Source organism: Marmota monax, unplaced genomic scaffold, assembly GCF_021218885.2.
Source record: "Marmota monax isolate L192 unplaced genomic scaffold, Marmota_monax_Labrador192_F-V1.1 WCK01_AAM20220418_F8-fsc00178, whole genome shotgun sequence".
NCBI lineage: Eukaryota > Metazoa > Chordata > Mammalia > Rodentia > Sciuridae > Marmota > Marmota monax.
In genome coordinates, this window is record NW_026694501.1 from 1,622,600 (window position 1) to 1,650,078 (window position 27,479).

The 27,479-nt window shown below is 37.3% G+C and overlaps 1 protein-coding gene across 37 annotated transcripts in view; it reads left to right on the top strand.

The window, feature by feature from the left end:
- The window catches only part of Map4k4 (mitogen-activated protein kinase kinase kinase kinase 4), a 184,972-nt gene that overhangs the window by 85,878 nt on the left and 71,615 nt on the right, over positions 1–27,479 (top strand). For all 37 annotated transcript variants that reach the window (XM_046419971.2, XM_058571418.1, XM_058571412.1 and 34 more), the window contains 2 exons: positions 25,085–25,210; positions 27,340–27,450. In XM_046419971.2, coding sequence (XP_046275927.1) covers positions 25,085–25,210; positions 27,340–27,450 — 237 coding nt within the window. The remainder of the gene's footprint in view (positions 1–25,084; positions 25,211–27,339; positions 27,451–27,479) is intronic.

Consider the following 27,479-nt stretch of genomic DNA (forward strand, 5'->3'; position numbering starts at 1 on the left):
TGATTCTTAGTAACCCCCTTGCCCCCGGCCTCCCCACCTTTTGTGGGTGTTAAAGAAATGGACTTTTGGGAGAGCCCAGCCAATTGTTTTGCAAAATATCCTGCATTTTGGATTTGTCTAATAGTTTACTCATGTTACATTTTAACTTGTTCCTTTTTCTCCTGTATTCCTGTAAACTGGAAATTAGGTTGAGAGGCATGACTGGATGTAGAATAACTATTATTTGTCAAGAACACCTCATTGGTGATTTTAAGTATTATATATTTTTAATTATCAGGGACTTATCAATTCTAGTTCCACTGTTAGTGAAGCCAAGTTTGAATGTTTGGTTGAAGAGGTGAGTACTAGGTTTTTCCACTATAGAGGTGCATCATTTGCTTTAATTTCCAGGGTGATACATTAGCATGGTGTGGATATTCTGTTCACTCAAAGCCTTTTAACTAATGGTTTTAGCAGTTTTTTGATGACCCTTGCCTGGGTAAGTTACTATTGCAAAAGGATGATTTTTCCTGTTTTCTGTATGTATTAGCATCACCCATTTGGACCTATTCCACCCTCTCCTGTCTTTTCTCTTTCCCTGGATATTGCTATTAGACATGAGCAGTTTTGTTCATTCAATGTATTAACTCAATTACAGTTGTTGTTTTTGTTGTTATTATTATTATTATATAGTCACATTTTACCAAATTAGGCAGTGGATTCTTTGACTGGTCCCAGTGGGTTCCCAGTAGAATCTGTAGCCTTTTAAGTAGATTAATTTTGAGTACTACCTTGTGTTTTGATAAAATAGATCATTGAAGCTCACCTGCTACAAAGGGAAATCTCTTGTTCTGAGGAGCCTTACTTCTGCTTAATAAGAAATGTAGACACCAATATCTGAATCTCCTTTGCTACACAGGTATTACTGCTTCTAGGCCCTTTGAATTATGAAATACACTTTTTCTAAAAACTATTTTTCTCTTAATTTCTTTCTTATCTATCTCCTGTGTTTGTTTTTTCTTTTAGAAAAAAATTGATTTCTAATAAAAATAATTTGCTCATTTAGGCTTCAGTGAACATAGAGTCATTTCAGAATTACAGTAACAGTTACTACTCAAAATATACATGGAGTAAAGTTTACCATTTCTCTAAAGTTCTCTTTACCATTAGAATGTTTTCTGTTAAGGAGATTTATAGATTCCTGTGTTCAAAAGTAGCATGAGATCCTTCTTTTTTTCCTGTATGGTTTATCGATTTATTATGTAACTGGTTTTAGTTTCTACAGATTTAATTACAGGGTTTGTTTTTTCTATGATTTAACTTTTGAATGTATAAACTATTTACATAGTTCAGAAGTCAAAATTATATAAAAAGGTACCCATTTTGGAAAACAGCTTTTAAAAATTTGGACTAGATTACTTGGATGATGGACCACCTTGCACCCAAGTATTGTCATGCCTACATTTGTATTGTTTCCTTTGGCTAAAGCAGGGTGCTGAACGTTCTTGGGTTAATGGAGAAAGAAAAGAGGCAAACTGTGTGCGTGTGTCAAATGGTAATGAAGTGGTGCTCTGTAGTATGATGTTTCATTGGGGTTCGTTACCAGTGATAGGGAGAGCTGCATGCAGTCCAGTCTCCTGGCCAGCCCAGTGGTTGTTCCTCTACTGTGTCTCAGCTACCCTGGTAAAAGACTGTGTTGAATAATAGCAGTGGATTCAAAGTTTGGTTTGTTGGACCAACAGTGGTAGCAAGCACCTGACGTTAGAAATGCACTGATTCAGGTTCTTCCCCACAGTACTGCATCAGAAACTTAGGGTAGAGGCAGCCCTCTATGGGAATCTGATATATCCAGCGTTGAAAACCCTGCCTTCATGGAACTCAGGAAAGAGGCCACTCCCTCCTACTTGCAAATAAAGCATTCCAGGAGTACCTGTTAGAACCCAGATTTTTTTTTTTAAGAGAATAAAAACAGTTTAATTTTGTCAATTTCAAAACACTGACTTGTTTTGGCAAGGGAAATCAAGTACTTATAAAAGAAAGCCATACAGTAACAATGACAAAAGTAGTACAGCAGTTTAGATAAACCTATCATTAGTAATAAGCAAACCTTGTGTGAATATCAAGATTCCCCTTAACTTCATTACTAACACATTCTTGGAAGTGAAGTTGTACAAAGTTTATGTTTGTTTTCTCCAAAGATATTCTCCTGGGTAATGAGTCTTCCTCATTTTTAATCCCTTGGGACTAGATTATCGTGCCTAACACCGATTAAGCATTAAGCCACAGTTAAGTATTGATTAGATTATTATCCCCTACAACTGGGATTCTTATTCATATAGGAGCTTCAGCGTCACCTAGAGATCATTTCACAATTATGTCGGTTTCCAGACAAAAGGATTCAGTTAAGCCCCAGACTCCATGTAGCTATTCTTTAAAAACTAAGCATTCTGAAATAAAAATCCAACTGTTAAAACCCACACATACAACTTATAATATACAGTCGGATTTGTATGCACTAATAGAAGTTGCTATTTTAAAACAAGTACAAAAGTCAATCTAGGATTTAAGATAGGTACCTAGTTTCTTCTTCAACAGAAAGAAATCATAGCAAAACACTTTTGAAAATCCTCAAGAATTGACTTATCTTGCATAACAAGTGGCACCTAAACCTAGAATTGACATACAGTTTTTCCCAGTGCTAGCAAGAGTATTCGACTTTACATCTATGTGATTAACAAGAACTAGAATTAACAGCAGATGAGCCACAAGAATGAAAGAGAAGGATAATGTCAATCACTTTTTCAAATTAAACAATGAGGTTATTATATGATCAGTGTCACTCAGTCAAGCACCTATCCTGCATAGTAAGCCATGCTTAGGACCATAAAAGTAACATTCTTAAGACTCAAGTGTATCCAGCTTATAGACTGGTTGAGGGCAAAAAGTGTATTTTACTCACTTTAAGATGCCTCTAACACTTAACTGGCACATGGAAGTTTCTAGCCATTAAAAGAATTAAACTCACCCCTTTAGAATATTCTTATTTCACCAATTAATTATTTCTAGTTATAAGAATAATGAAAACCCTGTTATTTAAATATCAAGTGGGTGAAGAAAAGCTTATTTCAGGTGGATATCTGATTTGAACCTTAGTTACTTACTAGCTATGTGACTAGATAAGTAATTTAACCTCTCTCTGTAACTGTTACCTCATTCATAAAATGGAGTTAATACTCAAAGGGCTTAGAAAGTGTTCGATATATAGTAATGGTTATGGTTATGACTTAATTATTATCAGTAGCAGATATATGCAAAGTAAGCCTTTTAAAATGTCAAAACCCAATAGGTCATTTACAAATGTAGTGGTTAAGAGAACACTAGGGAACCAAATGACCTGGATTCTGACTCCAACTCTGCCACATATGAAATTAGGTGTTCTCCCCTCTTAGCATCTGTACCCTTGTTTTCTGATTCAAAATAGAGATACAATTGCACCTACTTCCTACACTTGTTTTAAATTAGTTAATACAAGTTATTATTTCAAATAGTTACAACACACTGATAACTATGAAAACATGAGTTTTCTTTTAGGTTTGGTTCATGTTCGATTTTGGGTAAAGTTCTCAAATATCCTCAAAACAGATGTACTGTAGTCATTTTATTTGATGGGAGTGGTACAATTACCTGTGGCTCCAAACACCAATCATTTTGGAGTTCCACTTTTTAAATTTTTGTTGTTTAATAGCCCTACTTATGACCATAATGGTTGGTACAAATAAAAATTATAACAAAAGACAAAGGGTAAGAATATTTGATTGGTTTAAGAATCGCCATACTAAAAATCCAAACTGAAGGAAAAAAATTTAAATTCTATGGCTTGTTCAAACACACTATTAAAGGTTCAAAGTATTCCAGTAATTATCATTTCAATAAAATATTAGTGAAGAATATAGATATATCTTAATATCTGTCTTTGAGGACTTCAGATGACAATTTCAAAGTAGGTGAAGGAAAACACAAAAACCATACTGATACCAATGGTTAACTTTACTCTTTAAGAGGAAGGTTAAAAGAAAAGCAACCCCTTCAGAATTGTCCCCTCAGTAAAACTGTTTGGACCTGGGAATATTTCTAAAAAGTTTCACATGTGGTATATCAAACCACAAACAAGTTAAAATTTTCTATAGGTTGGATCAGCCATGTCCCAGAAACACTGGTTCTCCAATTTGGAAATTGTTTTATATCAAGACTCAGTCTTATATAATTCTTTATAATAGTTAGAACAAGAGAAAACCTGGTATTAACTAAGATTGCTAGACTGGAAATAACAGTTAAAAAAACAAAACAAAACCTGTTCATGTGAATTACACACTGATATTAAAAAGGCAGTAGTAACTTTAGTAATTATTAAGAGTGACATGTGCCAGAGGCCTGTTCAAAGCCACACAGTTAACCCCTGTCATCCTCAAAAATATCTAGAAACTTAAGATTTGTTTTTACTGTTGGCATCCTAGTGTCTAGAACAGTGCCTGGAGATCTATTAGACACACAAGAATTTATTGTTAATATATAACAAATACCCATCTAATAAAGACACATGGATAAATCTGCTTAGAGCTAGAATTCTAATTGAAGCATTTCTCCTCAGTGGTCACTCTCTACCATTATGTTATTGCCTCTCTAGAGTTTTAAAATCACCATTAAAGTAGTGTCAGCAGAGGGTATTACCTTATTAATCCGTTTCAGCACCATAGTCTGTACTTTTCATCTGGCTCCTCAGTGTCTCCGGGTGTGCTCACAGGTCACAGGCGCCTCTTCACTACTGCCACGTATCAGTCTGCCATCGCCACCATTGCGAGCAAAGGATGAATCCAGAACCCAGATTTTTGATTCCCAACTTACTATAGTTATGAGAATATTTATTTAAACACCAGAACCTAATAAAACCTATTCAGTAATCAACCATTTTTCACCTTTCTAAAGTTTGTTTTAGTAGATCAGTCAAAACTTTTTTTTGGTCTTAAGACTAAAATGTTGTGGACTGACAATCCTTGGCATATTGTTTAGGGACAGAAAAATATTGGGTATGTTGTCTGTTGGATCATGGGAACTGGGCAGTTGGCAGATTTTGTTGAGCATCTTCTACATTCTTAGGATTATGCTATGTGAGCAAATCTGTAAAAACCTGGTTTATGCCTAAAACATCCAGGTAAAAACCCAGCCTCTGCCTTTAATTTTATTGGAAAGGCAAGAGTCACACTCCAGGTCTTGAATGCCACACAGTGTGCATCACTTCAGGTAGACAGATATTTGAATACCTCTGAGGTAAGGACCCACAGATGGCAGGACACCTTATTCCTAGCAAAAGAGTAAAACCAGAATACTCAGGTAAAAAAGCAAAGCTCTGTAAAGCTTAACAATTTTACCATTTTGCAGTTGAAGGGGAACACAGTGTAAAGAATGTGCTGTTCTAGACTGAGAATAAGAACAAAAGGGAGGAGGGAGAGATCTTTGAGGACTGTGTGACCTATTGTTCCTTCTGATTATTCCTCAGAAGCCAGTCAAATGCTGCAGGCCTTGTAGCTTGATACTGGCTTCTTCCAGTTCTGCCAATTGGTGGCACTTTCTCCCTGCCCTTCCGTGTTTCTGACAGAGTCGCCAAAGGACTATCCAGGAGAGTCAGTCTCTCTCTCTCTCTCTCTCTCTCTCTCTCTCTCTCTCTCTCTCTCTCTCTCTCTCTCGTCAAAGTATACATACGCTGTCCACCCCATATTCTTTCTCACTTTATCTTCTATTTTTAAAATGAACTACCTTCTTTCTCTTAAGTACTTGAGCAAAATTGATGTGCCAAGTTTGTGGAAAGCTCTGTTTCTTTATTGGGTATTACCTTCGAAAGTTTCAATCTGACTTAAATGATATGCAACCCAATTTTGAGAATGTCTGGTATAGAGTGATAGAAACACAGTGACCTTTTAAGAGGGAAAAAAAGCATGGCTATCACATTAGATATAATACACTGCATTAGTTTGGTATGGAAATTGAGTTTAGTGCACTTTTAGTCAGCTTTCTCATTACTGTGACTAAATGACCCAACCAGCACAACTATAGAGGAGGAAAAGTTTAAGGGCCCACGGTTTCAAAGGTCTCAATCCATAGACAGCCAACTCTGTTCCTCAGGGCTGGAGGTGAGGCAGAACATCATGGGGAAGAGTGTGGCTCACATGTTGATCAAGCAGCAGAGACAGACAGACTCCACTCTCCAGATACAAATATATACACCAAAGCCATGCCCCAGTTCCCACCTCCTCCAGCCACACCTTACCACTTCAGTAACCTCTCATTTAATTCCTGTCAGGGGTTTAATTCACGGATTAGGTTAGGACTATAACCTGATGGTTTCTCCTCCAAACCTTGCATTGTCTCACACGTGAACTTTTGGGGGACGCCTCACATCCAAACCATAACAGTGTACACATCAGTTTTTGAGAGTAAGGTTAACATCTCTCTTTTAAGAAAAAAATTTTTTTTAGTTGTAGATGACACAATATCTTTAATTCTTTTTTATGTGGTGCTGAGGATTGAACCCAGTGCCTCACACCTGCTAGGAAAGTGCTCTACCACTGAGCCACAACCCCAAGCCCCAAACATCTCTTCATCTAGATGAAAGAACAAATTCTGGGGATTTATACCAATGTTTTTCTGATTGTAAAGCTGATTCTTTGTTCTATCTTTCTATCTCTAAAAATAATAGCTAATTTAAGATTAAATTTGAACTGTTAAAAAATAGGTACTTGTTAAGATGTTTTAAAAATAGCTGAACTGGCATTGATGCCATAGTAAAATCTGAAGGACTATATAATTTGTTTTAGGTAGGGATAGAATGTGATTTTATTTTCTGTTAATTCATTCTAACTTAAGATTGCAATTGGGACTTAAACAACATGGAATTCCTTCCTGGATATTCTTATGTAGTTAATTAGTAAGCAGAGGAAGATAAGTTAGCTGTTCACCCAAGATATATTGTTTTGTGAAGCTTAAGAACCTTCATTTTATTTATGGATGATTGCAATTGGAATTTAAAGAGGTGGTTGACCTACCATAGCTTACTGCCAGAATGGAGTCCCAGTCTTATTTTCTTTATGCTGTGGTATTTCCCAGTTCACTATAGGAACATAGCAGGGGTGTTTGGTGTTCGTATTTACATTTTAAAAGCAGTGGTTCCTAGTAAGGTGCAATGTTGTGTAAGTACTAGGCACTCACATCTTGGATGAATTAAATAGAATGCTCCAAATTTGGTGATGGTATTTGGGTCACTCTGAGAAAACACATAATAGACATTAAATATTGATTTCTTTGTCCATGAAAATTATAATTGATATAATTATTGCAGAGAATTTGGAGATATGATCACTTTTTATACTATTCTCTTTTTTTGTAATCATACAAAATAAAAATGCTAGCAGTAATAAATAATAGCAAGATATGCTTTTATTTACTTTCATACTTAAATATCATCCCTCTGGAAAGAAATTATTAGGGAGCTGGGCGCAGTGGCTCACGCCTATAATCCCAGTGGCTTGGGAGGCTGAGACAGGAGGCTTGAGAGTTCAAAGCCAGTCTCAGCAAGAGCAAGACACTGAACAACTCAGTGAGACCCTGTCTCTAAATAAAACCAAAACAGGGCTGGGGATGTGACTCAGTGGTTGAGTGCCCCTGAGTTCAGTCCCTGGAACCAAAAAAAAGAAAAAAAGAAAAAAAGAAAAAGAAATCATTAGGAATTAGAAAGAACAAATACATTTCTAGGTTTTAAAGCATTTCTAGAGTAATCACTGAACTATCTTTTAACCTTTTTCTCCTCTTTCCTATGAACATAAATTTAGGGTCCATACATCTCTTCCAAGGTGAATTATAGTTTATAAGTCTCATAGAAAATTTGCCTCATTATTGAATAGTCATGTCCTGATTTTACCCCAAAATAGGAATACATCCTTTATTAAACTACGGCCTAGAATTAAACTTAAAGCTTCAGTTTCCTCATTCATAAAATGAGGCTTTTTACCTTTTAGGCTTTTGTCAGAATGAAAATGACAGTATCTAGCATATTATTTTTTACATTGTGAATATATGAGTTTCCTTGCTCACTTCTTCTCATTGAAGATATTAAAATATCACTTTTGCTGAGAAAAACCTCAAGGCCCCTAGATACTTTCCTCTGCTACTTTCTCTTATGACACACACTCCTACCCCCCAACCTCCTTCCTCTCAATGCAGCTTTCTTTCCTGTCAGCTCCTGTCAGATGGCTTCTTTATCCCCCCTGTGGCCCTTTGGTCTAAAAGGAAGAACTGGCTATAGAGATAGATTAAAATTTGGTACTACAGGATGAAGCAGCATTATCTCTCTGGTCTTTGTGAAAACAATTGCTCCCACAGCTCCAGCTGATCTTCTCCCTTATGCATCTTTAACTCAACATGGTCTTCCTTAATGATGGTTTGAGTGACTAATAAGAACCATGTTTGTTATTTTTATTTTATTTTTATTTTTTTTGTGTGAAAATGCTTTTTAGTGCCCTAGTTTGTAGAATGGGGTAGCAGGGTGTTAGGATAGCTGTCAGTTTTATTCAGTCAGCTAGACAAAAATCATGGGACAGTGGTAACATTTAGACCAAAGGGCCTTCTTCACAGTGCAGTCCTACAAGTTTCTTTAAGTTATGTTAACCTGCTACCTTATAAGTGATCATAGGTTCTAGTTATTTTCCTTAGTATGTTTTTATTGTCACCATTAAGAGGATGGAAAAGCATATCCATTGCTCCTAATGTTTCTGGTCGGGCCAGAGTAACTGAAGACGATTGTGGTGTGGGTGCTCTGTGTGTGTGTGTGTGTATAGTGTGTGTGTGTGTGTGTGTGTGTTCGTTCTTTGACTTAGGACTTGCTGTCTTCCTGCCTGTGCAGGGATCATGTATTTTCCTTCTACCCACAAGTCTATGGCTGGGCCACTCTAATCCAGCAGAATTCAAAGATGAATGTAGCTCCAGGGAGGTCATCCCATATAAAGAATACTTTCTTCACAACTCTTCATTCTGGCTTAAAAGTTCAAGGTTGTTTGGGCCTTTGAATTTTACTGGTTAGTTCTACTCATTTAGATGGCAGAAAGTTGAGTCCCCAAAACAAGTTAATATAGTACACTATGACTTTTGTGATTCCTACATTATAGATCAGTAAAGCTGTTGGAACAGAAAGTTTAAGCAACCTCTGGAATAAGTTTAAATTTTTCTATGAATTAGCTATTGTAAGAAGAAAATACAGATAAGTGAAAAAAATAATTTCATAATTCATCATTTGGTTTAATTGCTTTAATTGTGTGTGTGTGGTGTGTGTGTTCTTTGACTTAGGAACTAAGTTAAATATACAATGTTAGTGTATATTCTTAGTTTCATATAGAGATTACATTTATATTTTCAAATATATTTAAAAACTTTAGAAATGATAAAAAGCCTTATTAAAAATAATATACTCATCTAGAAAATTGGAAAAGTCAATTTGTATTTATTCCAAGAAGATTTTCTCAAATAATTCAGAAGATGAATTTCTTAACTTTGCCTAGTCTCAAATATATAGTTTTCTTAACTTTTTAAAGTTACCACTTCATAGTACACTTCTGTTTTTGAGCTTGTAGTGTGTATATATTCTGTATTCATGTAGTGTTACTTCTTCTGTCCATACACCTGGACAGGACAGTGTAACCTTTAGATTGTAAACTACTAAAGAACAGATCAATTTAAGTAACTTCATAGTATTGAACAAAAGTGTTTATTATTTTTAGTTGTTATTTCATATTGGCTTACAAGATCTTGAAAGGTAGACTAATCACTATACATACTGGGATTTGAATCGATATGTTTTTCTTGTCAGATAGTTCTTAGATGACAAGATTTTTGTCATAATCTTCATTAATTCATTTGACTATAAATAAAACAAGAAAGCCATTTGTGATTTAAGTCTTATAATAACTGTTTGAAATTCACATTTTGAAACTTCTTGATAGAGTCTGTATATTTCTGGTGATACTTAAATATTAGTTAGGTACTGTTTTACATATCATGCTACTTCATTCAGCAGCCTGGCCTATCTGTGACCAGTGGATACAGATGTGGGGTTACCTGTTTGTGAGACAGCACCAACTTCAAAAGCATCTGGTCTTAGGGGCTGGGGATATAGCTCAGTTTGGTAGAGTGCTTACCTCACATGCGCAAGGCCCTAGGTTCAATCACTAGCACCACCAAAACAAACAAACAAAAAATCTGGTCTAAGAATATAATTCTCTTCTGCAACTATATGAAAATTATTTGGAACATAATGAAATAATGACAGTTACAGTTAGAAGACAAATGATTCAAAAGCCCAAGATTATTTTCTGAGCAGTTGTGAAGATTTCTGTGAATTGGAAGTAGCTCTGTCTTATTTGAGCACACATCACATAGCCCAGTGCCTGTGCATCCATACTGTGGGTATGTTATTTTCCTTCATTCTAAGTTGAAGGAATAGCTGGTTTGGAATAATAGGTAGCAAAACCAGCAGTGAAATCTTTAGCCAAACCTTGAGAGTAAATTTGGTTCAGATCTCACAAGGAATGCTGTGTCTAAGGTGCTTTTCTTTTCTCTCTTCTTCTCCTCTCTTCTTGAACCCAGGGGAGATTAACCTCTGAGCCACATCCCTGACCCTTTTTATGTTTTATTTTGCCAAGATCTGAGTTACTCAGAGCCTCTCTATGTTGCTTTGGCTAGCTATCCTGGAACTTGTGATTTTCCTGCTTCAACATCCCAAGTCTCTGGGATTACAGGCATGCACCTCTGAGTCTGGTTTTGGGATGCAGCTTCTTAAGTAGCCGCTATACATTTTGAAGGAATGTTTAGAAAAGATGCCATAGTATCACCGCATTTTTATGTGTATGTAATAATTTCATTGGACTTTATATAATGTTAATTTATATACTTATTAGAAATTTGTGTATTAAAATTAACGTACACACATTGTTGACATATAAGCAGTTCACTACATTGACTTTTGTACTGGACATGGTAGGGGATTCTTCCTTCTGAACTGGTAATTATTTTTATAACATCTGAAAAACTTCAGAATACATTTAAAAGCAGAATTATCCCTAGAATTTGTTGTTTATAATATTTCTTAAGATTTTATGATCCCCTGCCCCAAATTATTAAGGATGTCAGTCTTCAAGGAAATTAACCATTGAGAAATTCTAGTTCTCAATTGCAAAATCAGCTTACCTCTTTACACTGTACTCTTTAGCTTAATTGGCATATGTTTTTCTTTCCTTTTGATTTTGCGGTTTTACCTTTAAAGTTGTAAGCCTTAGGGAACCATAAGTTTTAAACTCACTTCCCCTTCTGTATCTAATTTTAGTTAGAAAAACTGATAAACCCAATTAATTCTGTAAACAGAAATTATAGTGCTTTTGTATGTCGTTGTTTTCATTTTTTATTAGAGAACTATGCATAGTTTTGGGGTTTATTTTGACAAAATCATACATGTGAAGCGTTTGATTTCAATCCCCATACTCCTCTTTCGCCACTCCTCCTCCTCTACTAAACTTCCTTGCTTCTACGTATACATAAACGTGAAAGTCCCTTTGGTTCTTTTCCATAAGAATATAACATGAATTTATTAAATTCATTCTTCAAATTTCTTCCCTGCTTTCCTCCCTCACTCTCCTCCTACTCCACTGATCTTCCCTGTTTAAGTTGTGTGTCAGTTTTTAGCCTTAGGCTTAGTATTCTTCAGAGAGACTAGGTGCTGAGTATATACCAGTGTGTAAATGTCCATGCACAAGAGAGCACCTTATACATAAAGCTGATAGATTCAGAGGTGAGGCTACAAGCCTCTAGTAAGAAAAGAGGATATTTTCTTGATATCCTTTATAGATGTATTTTATTAATAGCATAGTTAGTCTGGGCTTAAGAATGTGCATGAACTTTCTCTGGTGCCTGGGTTTGCTTGCATCATTCTGTGTGCTGTGGATCCTCATTTGGATTGCTTTGATGCTCTCTCTTCCCAGAGTTCTTTTCTTCCTATAAGATCTGCCCAAGTGCACCCTGAATGCTTTTTCCTTATCCTCTGGTTGCCCTTGCAGCTGGTTGCCCTTGCCTGTTTCCTTTTCCTTGTGCTTTGTAGTCTCTGTCAGTGTTAACCCATAGCCATTTCCCTGTCCAGTGCCTGTTCTCTAGCTCTAGGGCACAGTGCATGCTGTGAATGATATGTACTTGCGAATCACATGTGTTGAACCAATGGATGGGTGAATGGACAAGCTCTGAAAAGGCTGTTAAGGAGAGTGGCATAACCACTTCTTAGCCTTTATTTTTTGAGTAATGTCAGATGGTAGATTTGGTGGTTTGTATTGGTGGTTGGAGGTAAATGAGTTGGACAGGTCTCAATGAGAGTATCCTTTGTGCTTATTTGAATTGGTAAATGACCTTTAAGGGTCTTTACTGAAGCATTTATTTCAGCATGTAACTAAATGGCCTAAATTTTGGACTGTATAAATCCATATATATTTTTGGAGGGGAGATACTATTTGAGACTTACTTTGTGTTTGTTTTTATGATGGTGATGGGTTTATTTTTCCTTTGTTGAAGAAGTCCAATTCCCCTGCCCCATTACTCTGAAGATAGGCATGTAGTAGTTGATGGTCCTCTTTTTGGCAACTACATTTTTTTCCTTACCCTCTCTAAGAATTTTATTTTTAAAAAATTGGTCCGACTTGGCCAGCCTCAGGAGATTGATTCCAGGCAATCTCTGACCATATGTTTTATTTCATGTCATTCAGAGTGGCAGGAGATGAGAATCCCAGGAGAGGGAGGACTGTGTTGTTCTTTAGGGAGTGGCATCACTTGACTGCTGGTGGACAGAGAGCAGCTGTGGTGTCTTGAGGTCCTCTTCCCAGATTTCTCCCACTGTCTCCATTCTGCCTCCTCATAGTACTCACACTCCAGAATGGAGGGAATGCATTTAAGGAAAAGTTTTATATTGAGTTAATGAGTTATTTGTAGATTAAAAATGATTTATCACAATTTTGTGAAATGTGTAAGCAGTAGATTAACCTACAGTGCCGTATAATGAATGATTAATAGCAAGAAATTGTGTTCTGATCTAAAAAAAGAAATTCACTTTTTCGCTTTTTCTGAATAATCAGTATGCAGCTTGCTTATGGTGCTGGATGGGATGGTGGGATAGTAGGTGAATTTATTATAAAAAGGTTTAAGAAACAGGTTTAAGCTAGGATAGCACCATTTATGTTTATAAAATTTGTAGAAGTTTAACTTCTGTTTGTTTATTTCAATTGGATCACATCAGTCCTCTATTATTGACTTCCCTTATAAAATCTGAAAAACACTTCTTATGCAATAAAATTTGACATTTGTAAATAGTAGTCCTGTATACCTTCTAAAATCATTCAAATGAAACATAATTTTATCAAAAAATACAGAGAATTCAATATTAGAATGTTTCCCAGAATGCACCCACTCGGGTTGCTGCAGGATGAGTGTCCATTGTCTTGGTGGTGGTGATGTTACTGCCGGTTACCAGTGAGAGTTCTGCTTTCTCACATGTTGAAGTATAACATTAGAGAAGCATGCCAAGATAAGCATATAAAGCAGGGTTTATTTAAAAGGAGGTAACATAGACTTCTTGGGGTGGGGAGGAAGAAAGGGACCATAGCTGGTATCCTGGTATCCCCAGAAGTGAGGGTGTTCTGCCTTTGTATAAATCCTAGGCTTCCCTCTTTCTCCTACTCTATTCCCCTTATCTCTCTCCTTCCTGGGTATGTGACTAGGCCCAGCAAATGCTTGGTGTGATGGCCAAAAGGTGAGAAGCAGATGCTCTGGAGGGGCCAAGGTGGCCTGAACTGGGCAGGAAGAGGGTCTAATTACAACTCTCTGTAGCTAGGGACAATCCCTGAGACAGGTTACTTAGCAACAGGTTGGAACAGGGGCAGGTTATCTTGATAAGGGTGGAGGAAGGGCTCTGAAGGAATCAACATTTCAATCCCTATATCCTCTGGATCAGACCCTTGCCTATCTGCCTGTCTAATTCTGGCTTTAGCAACACTTTCCTCTAATGCAGTTGAGGAATGTCAGTCTCAGCAGCAGATTGTCTTACTCCCAGTTGAATCACATGTGAAAGATAATTGGTTCTTTCCTTGCCAGTCATCTTGATATCTATGAACTTTCCACATCTTTTTATGTTTTTCCAGGAGGAACATCAGTAGTGTTGTATGTATTAGCGTTCATGTATGAATGGAGGTAATAACATAAGTAGTTAGGACACACATTGCGGATCATTCTTGAGTAATAAACCCAACCTAAATATAGCAGTTGGGAAGAAAATAGATTACTCTGCTGTTGGCAATTTTGGCACCTGGCATCCTTGCTCAGACCTCTTAGCTCATCACAGCAGCAAGATTGTAAGCCTGCCTGTCATTTAATTGATTGCTTCCCTATTCACTGTTGCTAATAGGAAGGGGGATGCAGGGGTTCATATCACCTGAGTTAACTGGGGCTGGCTTTTCTACAGGCAGCTTCAGGAACAGTTTGTATTTGGGATTATTCAGTTAATAAAGTAGCCGAGATAGTTATAATTCATTTTCCAAAAATCATAATGTGTTTTCACCATATGCTAGGCTCTCAGAAGGTCTTTGCATGTTACCTAAATCTGTGACCCTGGGTTGTGTTTTACCTGCTAAGAGCTGATTAGAGTTCCATGAGGTATTGTCTTCATCCCATATATAAGTAAACTGAGGTTCTGGGATTCTCTTGTTTTGTTTTGAAAATAAATCCAGTTTATTGGGGTTCTGGTGTATACAGTGGAACATGTTTAATATAGCAAGCACTGCTGGGCTACTGAGATAAACAAAACAAGGCCGTGTCACTTCTTGGGACTTGCTTTTTTGTAGAGAAGGGCCATAAAAGGCAATCATCTGTCTGAATTCACGTGGTTTTTATGCTTCTGCACTTTTTCTTTTTTTCTTTTTTTTTTTTTAGAGAGAGAGAGAGAGAGAGAGAGAGAGAATTTTTAAAATATTTATTTAGTTTTCGGCGGACACAACATCTTTGTTTTTTTTTGTATGTGGTGCTGAGGATCGAACCCGGGCCGCACGTATGCCAGGCGAGCGCACTACCGCTTGAGCCACATCCCCAGCCTGCTTCTGTACTTTTTCATTTGCCTTTCTAGGTTCTTCTGAAGCCCGAGATTTACAGTTGGCATGGCTGTGGTGTATGTATAGTTGGAATTGGAGTGAGCTGGGCGGGGGCACATTTTTTGAATTTCTGTGCACCCAACTAGACTTTTCCAAGGAGGACCCACTTTTACACATGGGCTTTAACTGAATATTCTGGTTTGTTTCAGAGCAAACTCCCTCTTGGCTTTTGTTAGGTCAGTTTGCATGACTAGTTTGCAAATGGTGCCCTGTAGGGATCAGGTTGTTTTCCAGGGGAGGATTTTAGTGCTTTTCTCCACGTGATCATTATTCTGTTTCATCTTTTTTCCTTTTTAAAATCATCTACTGTGGTATATCATGAAATGCTACCAGAATAATACATAAAGTAGGATTTGAGGTAGTTTAAGAAGATAGAAATGAAGACAAGAAAAATAAGAGAAGAAAAAGAAAACATGAGACATCAAAAAATCTTTGCTTGGCCACTATTTGTGAAGTGAGACTTAAGATAAATGTTACGTAAATACTGGTCAGCTGTGCCCCCACCCCAACACCTATCCAAGTATGGGCTATAGAAAATAGTTTTTTGACATTGTCTATATTTTTGATTCAGGCATAACTTTAGGATTTTTTTTATTAAACAAATTATTTTAATAATATGATTAAAATGATGACTTTGCATATTAATTTTATTGAAGTGTTTTTTTTTTTCCTACATGTGATTTAGTTTTTCAGAGATTATGATTATAGTCTTTTAGTGGTAGGAAAGTAGGAACAGATGACCTATCTGTTAAGTTTTTACCCTGCCACCCTGGGTTGAGTAATTGAAGCATTTGTAAATCTAAGTTGTTGCTTTCCAAATGCACTGGGTTCTGATTTAATGGACAGTATAAAATAATTTGAGCCTAGAGTTCCTTTGTGAACATACTGACTACCAGTAGAGGTGTAGATTGTAGGCTGTTTAATGGTTTTGTCTGTTATTCTATCCTTTGGATTATATTTGGTTGATCCCTGTCCCTCTTCCCATGAATGTATGTTTTAGCTTCTTTGTTCTAACTGAGTGGTTTTTGTTTTCAGTTTCTGCTGGGTTATTACTAAACACTTGGGCTTCTTTTTTTTTTAATATTTATTTTTTGGGGTAGATGGACACAACACAAAGCATTTTATTTTTTTTATGTGGTGCTGAGGATCGAACCCAGCGCCTCGCACGTGTTAGGCAAGTGCTCTACCGCTAAGCCACAACTCCAGTCACTATGTTTTAGCTTCTTTGAATGCCTGTTAATTTTAAGTTAGGTGCCAGGCATTATGAATTTTACCTCACTAGATATATCTTACATTTTATAATATTCTTGACCTTTGTTCTGGAATACAGTCAGTCATTTGGGAATAGTTTAATTCTTTTAAAATTTATTTTAAAAAAAATCAGATCAGCATGTGGTCTAAGGCTAATTTGCCCCATTATTGAGTGCTCTCCCTAATGTTATATGAACAATGCATTTTTCCCCATCCCTGTGAGCACTGGTATACTATTCTATGGACTCCTTTCAGGATTCAACTCTTTGCCTGGCTGTATGTGGTTTTCTCAGAGGTGAAGATGCTATAACTGATGGAGCTATACTGAATCTTCAAGGCAGATTCTCAGATCTTTGCCTTACTTGCTTTCTGTGAAGCTCTTTGGAATTCTGTCCTGTACCTGTAGTTGATGTGGTCTCTCCAGAGACTCAGCTCTATCTTCTTAACTCATAGACTCCTTTGGACTGTAGTTGAGTTTCTTTTCTCTGGACTGTAGCCTGGAATCTCTTCTAAGAGGTAATAAGCGGGGCAACCTCTCAGGGAGCACTGTCCTGCATTGCCTGATATTCTAAACTCTTTTCATATGTTTGGTTAATTTTACTTGTTTAAGTAGGAGGTTAAATCATTTGGCCCTTGATAGTTTATCTTGGCCGGGAGTAAAAGTTTCTTCATTCTTTTTTATTGATCACTCTTTTTGGAGCCTGGCCTTGATCTAATTCACCATGTCAAGTATGCAAGCAGGTGCATATTTGTGCACAGATGGGGTCAGTATGAAATGCAGAAACAGGTATTGCTTAAAACACTGTCTTCAGAGCTGTGGTCAGATGTTGCCATTGCTTACTTGGAGCTGGATTTAGGGTTTAAACAACACTGTTCTGTGTACATATTATTAGTTTCCTACTTGTACTGTAGGAAGTTTCATGGAGTTTGCTTCTGGCTTAGACAAGGGTCTGCAAGGAGTGAGGCCAGGTGCTGCTTCAGGGACCCTCTGGCAGGTCAGGAAAATGAAGACAGAGTACAACAATGTTCCACTTACCCTCTTCTTCTGTTCCAAGAATGACATAAACCTACAAAGAGCTGATTTTAAGAAGTTGTGGGTCTGGATTGGTGCAAATATGAAGAAATAACCCTAAGGCCAAGGTCAGAACCATTTGGTACAGTTTAACCAACAAGGCTCTAGTTTATCAGGCTCTTTTGCACCTCTGACCATTGGTGGAGTAGTCTTATCAGAGGGATAGCAGTGACCCTAGAGTAGCAAGGGACAGAGGAGAGGCAGACTGTGGGAGTTGCCAAAAAGATTTGCATTCTTATGGGCCTATACCTCTTCTGATCTAACTCTATATTTATTTTTTCCTAAATTAGGAAACTAGCCATGATAATTGTACAGAATTGTAAAGTTAAAGAAGAAACTATCTATAGAAATAATCTTTGGAAGCTTTTCTTATTTTCCCCTGTGTATTCATTAAAATATGTTATGTAGTTGTCTAAACATACGCAGACTTGCATTGATTGTAATTGGCAAAATGTTGATGTCAGGGACATACTCTTGTTATCTACAGAGTGTTTTAGATTTTGCTTCCTTTTTCCATTTCATAATAAAGAATTTTGGATCTCAAAAAGTTTGAGTACAATCAAGGTTTTTGGTAGGGTATTTTGGCACTAGTATGTATGGTATTTGGCACAAGTTGTATTGTTGAAGATACTTGAACCCATGGTGTTTTACCTTATATATTGGGACTTGACTTGATTTCTGCAGGTTAATAACATGAAACTTTGGAGTTTCTTTTAGAGCCTAGAGAAAATAGCAATCTGCCATATTTCGCTTTATTGTTTAAGATTGCCATATTGAGCTTTTTGGTGTTGGCGGGTGGTGGTGGGCTAAGGCAGAGGTATATTTTGGGCCTCCTTGTGGTTTCTTGGAAGCAGCAGTCTCATGATTGTCTATGAGTGTGTGAAGTAGTGGGAAATGGAATAAGTTGTATTTACCATGCTGCATCATTCAGTTTATCTAAAGTCTTCCCCTGTTCTTCTAGGTGAATGTTGTTATGTAATTTTCTGTTATCAAGTTTTTGGATACCAACTGAGTGATAGAATTATATTGAAATAGAAGAGGTAAACTTTATAGAAGATGAAGGAGATGCAGAGGACTCTTTGAAAACTTTGTTCTATCTTAAAAAAAAATTGTGTATTGTGCGTTTAGACAAAAAAGATGGAAAACAGTTTTAGGGCTTCAGGACCTTATGTTTTGACTTTGGAATTCCAGAAGAAATTCATTGATTCAGTATCAGATACAGAGCATGTCTCCCTGCAGTGTAATTCAGTATAGCCAAGTTAAAGAACCAGCATAAGTATTCATCATCACATGAATGGATAAAGAAAATGTCACACACACACACACACACACACACACACACACACAATGGAGTTTTATTCAGCTATAAAGAAGAATGAAGCCAGTGGTGGTGGCGCTTGCCTGTAATTCCAGCAGCTCTTGAGGCTGAGACTGGAGGATCCTGAGTTCAAAAGCAAGCCTCAGCAAAAGCAAGGCTCTAAGCAACTCAGTGAGACTCTGTCTCTAATTAAAACACAAAAATAGGGCTGGGGAATGTGGCTCAGTGGTCAAGTGCCCCTGAGTTCAATCCCTGGTACCAAAAAAAAAAAAAAAAAAAAAAAAAAGAAGAATGAAAGTATGACATATGCAGGAACTGTAGAGCACTGTGTTAAGCAAATGAGCAAAGAGACAGACCAGAAAATCAAGGGACTTGTGTGTTCTCCCTTGTGAAAGCTAGAGAGAAAAAAGGGGAAAGGGGGTGGTTTGATCCTGTGAAATTAGAAAGGAGACCAGTGGAGTGGAAGAAGGGGACTGGGAGGCGAGGTATAGGAGAATGAAATTTATTAAATTATGTACATATACAAATAATAGTGACATTATGTATAATTTAAGAAATAGAGCCTTTTAGTTTGAAGTGTGTTCCAAACACTGCTTTTTTTGAGCATGCTGTCTTGAATGTCTTGAATGTATATGATTTCTATTTTGGCTTTGTTAGATTTGCAATTTTCCTATTGGGATTTTATTCTGGGACTAATTGCCCTTTGGGTTGGGATCTTGTCATTCCTTCCTTTTGTCCAAATCCTCTAACCTTAATTTTGTTCTAGAATCTATCCTGCGTAGTTTCTTCATATATGTTTAGTTGAATAGTCAGTGAATTTAAGTTGCATAAAGTTTTCATGTGTTTAAATAAAAAAAAAAACTGCAGTCATAAAGAAGAGCTTAATAGTAGTTTTCTAAAACAATCTGTAAAACTGATTTTCAGAAATAGGTATTTTCATTAAATGTACATTTAGTTGTACATTTTGGTACAGAAATCTGCCAGTTGTATATCTCATTTTTACAGCCCTCTGTCCAACTAATACAGTAAAAATCAATTGCCCTTTCCTATTTGTTCACGTGTCCCTGAGTGATACTTAGTTCTGTAAAGTACGGAAGCTAGGTGGTAAGATGATTAGCTCAGATAATTTTCCTGGTCCTGTTGAATCCTAGGATGTGAAGTTTAACTTATATGAAGTTTGCCTATCTGCACAGCTACCTAGATCAGTGGAATGAGAGAATTTAGGTAACTAGAGTCTAATCCTCATTTTGAGGGAACATTAAAAAACAAAGAACAAAATGCTAATAATATGCATGGCTGTGTGCTGAGATGGTGGAGTGGGCATGACTTGTCATATGACTCATTCACAAACCCAGTGCTCCTTGTGAAAATTCCCACTATGCAGATGTTCTCCCCTCCCCCATCCTCTTAACCGCCAGGTGAGGCAACTGAAAACTTCCTCCACTAATTCATTCCAGCCAGAGACAAAGACCTGTTTTTTTTTCCCTGTGAGAGTTGGCTTCCACTTCCAAAATGCTAATTGGCATCAGCTGCATTCAAACACCGCGGAGGCTGGGGGCGGGGCGGGGCGGGGCGGGGTGGGGGCTTGGGGGAGGCAATCAGCTGCCTCACAGAAAAAAACAGAAGGAAGTCTTCCTTTCTTTCCAAAAAGACCTCCCTGTCAGGTCACCCTGTTCTTTTCCTTTTTTTCTTCTCTTTTCTTTTTTTAGTTTTTTTTTCTTCCATTTGTGTAAGATGTGGCCCCCTAAAGAAGAAAGATTGTGAAAGGTCACAATAATTTGCACTCTGACAATACAAAATATATGGGCTGGGGATGTGGCTCAAGCGGTAGCGCGCTCGCCTGGCGTGCGTGCGGCCCGGGTTCCATCCTCAGCACCACGTACAAAAAACAAAGATGTTGTGTCCGCCGAAAACTAAAAAATAAATATTAAAAAAAAAAAATTCTCTCTCTCTCTCACTCTCTCTTTAAAAAAAAATACAAAATATATAAAGCCATGTAATTTTGCCAATCCAATTTTCTTTTCATATGTGGGATTTGTTATTGTTTTTACTTTTCAGTTCTAGCCAGTCCCAAGTTTGTTTAGTGTAGTATCTTCTTTAGCTAAATAAGCTGTTTGTTTTGGTGGTAATGGTAGTGTTACTGCCCGTTACCAGTGAAAGTTCCCTTTCCCCATAGGTTGAAGTTGGAATACCCGAGAAATGCTAAGGCAAGTGTAGAAAGCAAATTTTATTTAAAGAAAATATTAACACAAGAAGGGGTCCCAGAGCTGGGTGTCCATGAGAGGGATGAATCTTGTTTTTCACTTTACAGGTTTTCTGTCTTTTTATCCCACCCATGCAGCAAAAAGGTAGGAAAGGAGCAATTCAGGGATACCTATCCCCATTTTACAGGGGAGCAGTCCAGGGAATACTCATTAATAATTCCCCATTGGGAGGAACTGTCCCTCTGGAGGCAGGTGACTTTGGCCTTGAGTGACAGGGAAGGGGATGTGTCCTAAAGGCATTAACATTTCAATATCCCAGGGTCATTGACTTTGGCCAAGAATGTAGGGGATGTATCCTGCAGTATTAGCATTTTCTTTCCCTTTGAAGCAGCTTCCATCTTCCTGATCTGACCATCTGTCTACACTAACTGCCTGACCTATGTCTTGCTTCATTGGTACATACTATGTAGTGTTAGCCTGAGACCACCAAACTTCTGTATTTCACCTTGTTGCCACGGCATTAATGTATATATTCACAAGTGTTCTGTGTATCTTAATCTTGCACCAAATACAGTTTAGTCATAAATATTCTTTAATACCAGCAAAAAAATATGCTTTATATAATGGTTATATCCCACCCACCCCCATTTGGCATAAAATTTGCAACAATTCCAAAGGGAGACTGGAACTCAGAAGTTGGTTCAACGTAAAATATTGTATATTTAGTTATAATTAGGATTCCAGTTGTAGTTGGCTTAGAGCCATTGGGCAGATTCTGTATTTCTGATTTTTTTTTCCCTCCAGGAGTGGGCATTCATAATTAGACAGTGAATGACAATTAGTGGTGCTAAATGTCCTTTTATTTCATGTCTTTTATTTTAAAATCATAAAAGAGGGAATGTTCAAAGTATCTGTATACATTATCCTAAACCAATAATTTTGAGAGGAGAATGTGCTTCAGAATTTGACTCCTCAAGACCTGGGAAATAGTTTTGAAAGAGACATTGGTCTGATCACTATATTTCTAGATGATATTTGAATGGTTCAGTCTTGTTAAAAAAGCTATTGTCCTACTTGATTGCATTTAAGTTGTTCTTATGTTTCATTGATTCCAAGGTGCAGCCCAGTTCTGAAGATGTTACAGTGTGAGTCCTATGGTTCCTGATGCATCATGGTTTCATTATATAAAGTAATGGTGTGTCTCTATCAGTTAAATATGCCCCAAGATACTCTGCCAGCCATTTTTACCAATATTTATATTCGGTCTATGGGAGCACCAGCATGGTACTGAATCCTTAAGCACTCCAAAATGTGTGCTTGATTTCTGTCTCATTGGGATATGAAAACATCAAGTGACCTGGAAGCCCTCCAGTCTTCGTAGAGTGGTGAATAAATTAGATCCTGGAAGACTCTGATTTGTGTCACTAAAAGAAAAAAATTCATTGAAATTCATCAAAAATGTCATGATCCTTATTGATCAGGTTTCTTATGGGTAGTCTTTTTTTTTTTTTTTTTTTGGAGGGGATTGAACTCAGGGGCACTCGACCACTGAGCCACATCTCCAGCCCTATTTTGTATTTTAGAGACAGGGTCTCACTGAGTTGCTTATTGCCTTGCTTTTAGTGAGCTGGTTGTCTCCTTCCTTCCTTCCTTCCTTCCTTCCTTCCTTCCTCCCTCCCTCCCTCCCTCCCTCCCTCCCTTCCTTCCTTCCTTCCTTCCTCATGGTGTCATTAAAAAAATACCTTTATTTGTTTATTTTTATGTGGAGGCTGTTTTTGAACTCGCTGTCCTCCTGTCTCAGCCTCCCAAGCCACTGGGATTACAAGCATGCTCCACTGCACCTGGCTTCTCATAGATGCTCTTGAACAGCATTTACTTTTTGTCAAGAAGTGAAATGTGTTGGCAGAGTATGAGAGGAACAGTGACCCTGGTAATAGTTTCACTAGGAGTAGGCATGAAGGGAAGAAGGGGTAAGGAATAGGACAAAACAAGCCTCTGTAATCCAATAAATTCATAAAGTATGCAAAGTAATCAGCTGGCCGATCTTTCTACTAAGACAAAATTAAAATTAATATTTTGACTTTTTTCCTTTTATAGTGCAATATTACTCTTTTTTGTGTTTGTGAAAGCTTATAGGTTACTGATTTTGAACAAGAATAGAAAAATCAAACCTTTCTGATCAGCTGGCTGCAGTAAATGAATATTTGGGTCAGTGAGCCCTTTCAATAGGGGCATAAAGGGCATTCAGTAGGAATCTGATTGTGGTTTTTGACATGTTCTAATTTTTTTTAAGAACCTTTCTGTCTTGACAGGATCTCCTTAGGGTTGTCCTGGGCTGTTTCCTACTTGGACCAAGTAGGTGGCTTTTCTAGAGCAAGTTGTGGAGAGTTCAGAGCAAACAGACTCAATATGCCCCCTGCCAATGAGTAGGGACATTACTGTATTATGTCCATCATTCTTGATGTATGAATGTGAGTGCGTAGAAAAAGCACAAGTAAATCTTTTGATGAATTGGACTTTCTGGTTTTCTTTGGGGTCTGCTTCCTGGTACTGTTAATAAAAATCACCACCCTGTTCTGTTTTAGTATAAGATTCCTTTTGAAGAAAGATCTTAAACAGGTCTGTTTTTCTATATTGGCCAATCTAAATACTGGTTTTGTTTGTTATTAAGACACTTTTATTGAGTATTTTCTTTTCCATTGCTCCTTTCAGCATGGCAGTATTTAAATCACAGATGGAAGGTTTTCCTATGTGTGGGGTTAGAATGAGAATTATTTTGTAGACTGTACTTTTGGCCATGTGATTTCTGTTGCTGTATTGGTAGTTATCATCTATAAATGCTCTAAGGCACTGTGTTTATGGAATATACTCTTATAATATTTACACCAAGCAGGAAAACTACCATTTTGAGAATCAATACTTTAGGGTGACTACATGTCTTATTCTGCTTGGTTTCCAAAGCAGTAATGCACAACTGGATTATTTATTATTTATTTTCCTTTTCCCATTTCTTCTCATCATTAATGTCTAATTAATGACATTGACAGGACCTTCCTTCATTCTTCCTTCCTGCCTCCCTCCCTGCTTTGCCTCATCCCTCCCCTTCTCTCCCCTCCCCTCAGGCACTTAACCTCTCAGCCACATCTCCTTTTATTTTGAGGTAGAGTGTTGCTTAGTTGCTTTGACCTTGCAATCCTCCTGTTTCAGCCTCCTGAGTCCCTTGAATTACAGGCATGTGCCACCACACCCAGCTGAGCTTTCATCTAAAATATATATATATATTTTTTTGTTATAACCTTTATTTTTTTTTTAATTTTTAATATTTATTTTATTTTTTTTAGTATTTGGCGGACACAACATCTTTGTTTGTATGTGGTGCTGAGGATCGAACCCGGGCCGCACGCATGCCAGGCGAGCGCGCTACCGCTTGAGCCACATCCCCAGCCCCATCTAAAATATATTTATAAACCGAATTTCCTTAGGTTCTGGAGATGCTAGGCTAAAGCAGTAGGCATCTTCAAATTGTTGTGTGTGTGCACATATATGCTTGTTTATGAGTGTGTGCTCTGTTGCCTTTTGTTGCATGTGTACACATGTACCTAGACTATTCACAACCTCTAAATTGTCCCTGGCTGGAATTTCTTCCCTAGGTGTATGTAAGAGAAAAGTGAAGACCACAGGCTTCTTAGCTCTCATCTTTCATAAGAACAGTTTTTTTTTTTCTCTTCCAGATTTATACCACCATTTGTTTCCTTCATTCCCCTAACCCTCCATCTCACCCAAAGTCATCTTTTCTTCCATTGCTTATCTTATTTTAATAAGAGAATACGGGAAAGCCAAGTTTGAAACCCTGAGAATGAAGCAATCTTTTGTTTCTTGAGGGACAGAGAACTTTAGCTTCTTTTGTTATTGCATATGTGGGGGGAAAATAAAGTCTCCTATATCATTCAAAAGCTGTGTGTTGTTTTTTCCTCCCCCCTCTCTTAAGGATGAAGAAGAAGAAATCAAACTGGAGATAAACATGCTGAAGAAATATTCTCATCATAGAAATATTGCAACATATTATGGTGCTTTCATTAAAAAGAGCCCCCCAGGACACGATGACCAACTCTGGGTAGGCATGTGTTTCTGAGTATTTTGTGGGCTTTTCTTTGTGGTGTATTCTTAAGCGCATTAAGAATTGTGCCAGGGTAGACCAGAAACAATGGAATTCCAAGAAGAAAACATAGGATCAGCACTCTAGTGTATCAGGCACAGGCAATGGCTTTCTCAATATAACAAGCAAAGGAAATAATGCACAGAGTTAATAAATGAAATGTATCAAATTAAAAAGTTTCTGCACAGCAAAGGGAACAACTGGGAATGAGAAGAACAAACCCACAGAATGGGAGAAATTTTTTTTTTTTTTTTTAAGAGAGAGAATTTTTTAATATTTATTTTTTAGTTTTCGGAGGACACAACATCGTTGTTTGTATGTGGTGCTGAGGATCGAACCCGGGCTGCACACATGCCAGGCGAGCGCGCTACCGCTTGAGCCACATCCCCAGCCCAGGGGGAAAATTTTTGCCAGCTATACTTCTGACAGAGGACTAATGTCTAGAATATATAAAGAACTCAAAAAACTTCACACTAAAAAACCAAATAACCCAATTAATAAATGTGCAAACAAATTAAACAGATACTTCTCAAAAGAAGAAATACAGATGGCTAAAAAATATGAAATAATGTTAAACATCATTAGTAATTTTTGGGGAAACACAAATCAAAACTACACCGAGATTTTCTCTCACGCCAAGTAAGAATGGTAATCATCAAGAATACAAACAATAGCTGGGTGCAGCTGCGCACACCTGTAATCCCAGTAGCTAAGGCAGCTGAGGTAGGAGTTTAAAGCCAGCATCAGCAAAAGCAGGGTGCTAAGCAACTCAGTGAGACATTGTCTCTAAAAAAAATACAAAATAGGGCTGGGGTTATGGCTCAGTGGTTGAGTGCCCATGAGTTCAATCCCTGGTGGGCCCCCCACCCAATCCCCCAGAGAGGGAGTGGGTTAGGGGAGAGAAACAACAGAGGAAAAGGGACCAAGGGGTGGGAGATAAGGAAGCAAGGGAAAGTGCTGGGGAATATATTGGCCAAATTATATTGTAGTATTGTGTGCATGTACCAATATGTAACATTATTATTTACAACTATAATCACCAACAAAAAATATGGATAAAAAGAACTTGGCAAGGGACAGGAATGAAAAGCAAAGAAAGGTCAGTAGCTGGTGGATTCTAAATGCTTCCTTGGCCTTTGTTGTTGAAGATAAACTAAATGTTTACTTTGCTGTTGATTTCACACATTGCATGAAAAAAAGTTAGCTTTGTCATTCAGGAACAAATTGGCATCTTCCAGGATGAATGTGACCATATAATAGCAAGGAAATTAGGATCTTGGAAGAAAAATAATAAGAATTTTATGTGGGAGCCAGTTGATATGAAAACTCAGTGAATTTCTTCTTTTTTTGTAACTACCTGGAAGTGAGGCAAAGAATATAAGAAAATTTTTGTCAAACAAGAATTAATGATAATACTTAATTTAAAAACGGTAAATATTTAGGAAAATTTCTGAAATCAACACTTTGTAGCCTTATATTTTCATGAAGACATTTTTATTCAAGATGATGTTTCACATTAGTTAGAAGGGAAAAAATACTCTTATTATCTAACTTCAGTCATTAAACTTTTAGAATAGTTAATTTCTGTTTATATACAAATAAGCTGTAATCATTTTTCAATCAGATATAAATACTGCATTAAAATTATGTAATTTCTAAAAAATAGCATTATCCTTTTAAATTAAACCCAGTTGATACAAAATGATTTAATAATGATAAAGTATGAAAAATAGAACATGTTTGAGATTAAAATGAGAAAGAATGTAAGGGCGCACTTGAATCCGATTTCTGATAATTGGGCAGTGATAAAGAACAAATGGCACTTTTGTGCCCACATGCTTAGAAGAGGCATCTTGGCTGGTACATGCCATAGAGTGTTAGGCATTCCCAGTCTGTCAGACCACATGTGCAGAGTGAATACACAGGGGCATGGAATGAGCTGTCATTAACTTGGATACCTCTAAAATGATCACATGCCTAAGTGTCCAGGAAAGGGAGTGAATGGAACTGCATTTCCTCACTTCTCTGCAAGGTAAGTGTACTGAAAGCTGGTGTGTTAATCACAATGTGTCTTGTCTGCCCTGTAGCTTGTTATGGAGTTCTGTGGGGCTGGGTCCATCACAGACCTTGTGAAGAACACCAAAGGAAACACACTCAAAGAAGACTGGATTGCTTACATCTCCAGAGAGATTCTGAGGGTAAGGAAAGCAGGAGCTACTGTGCCTCA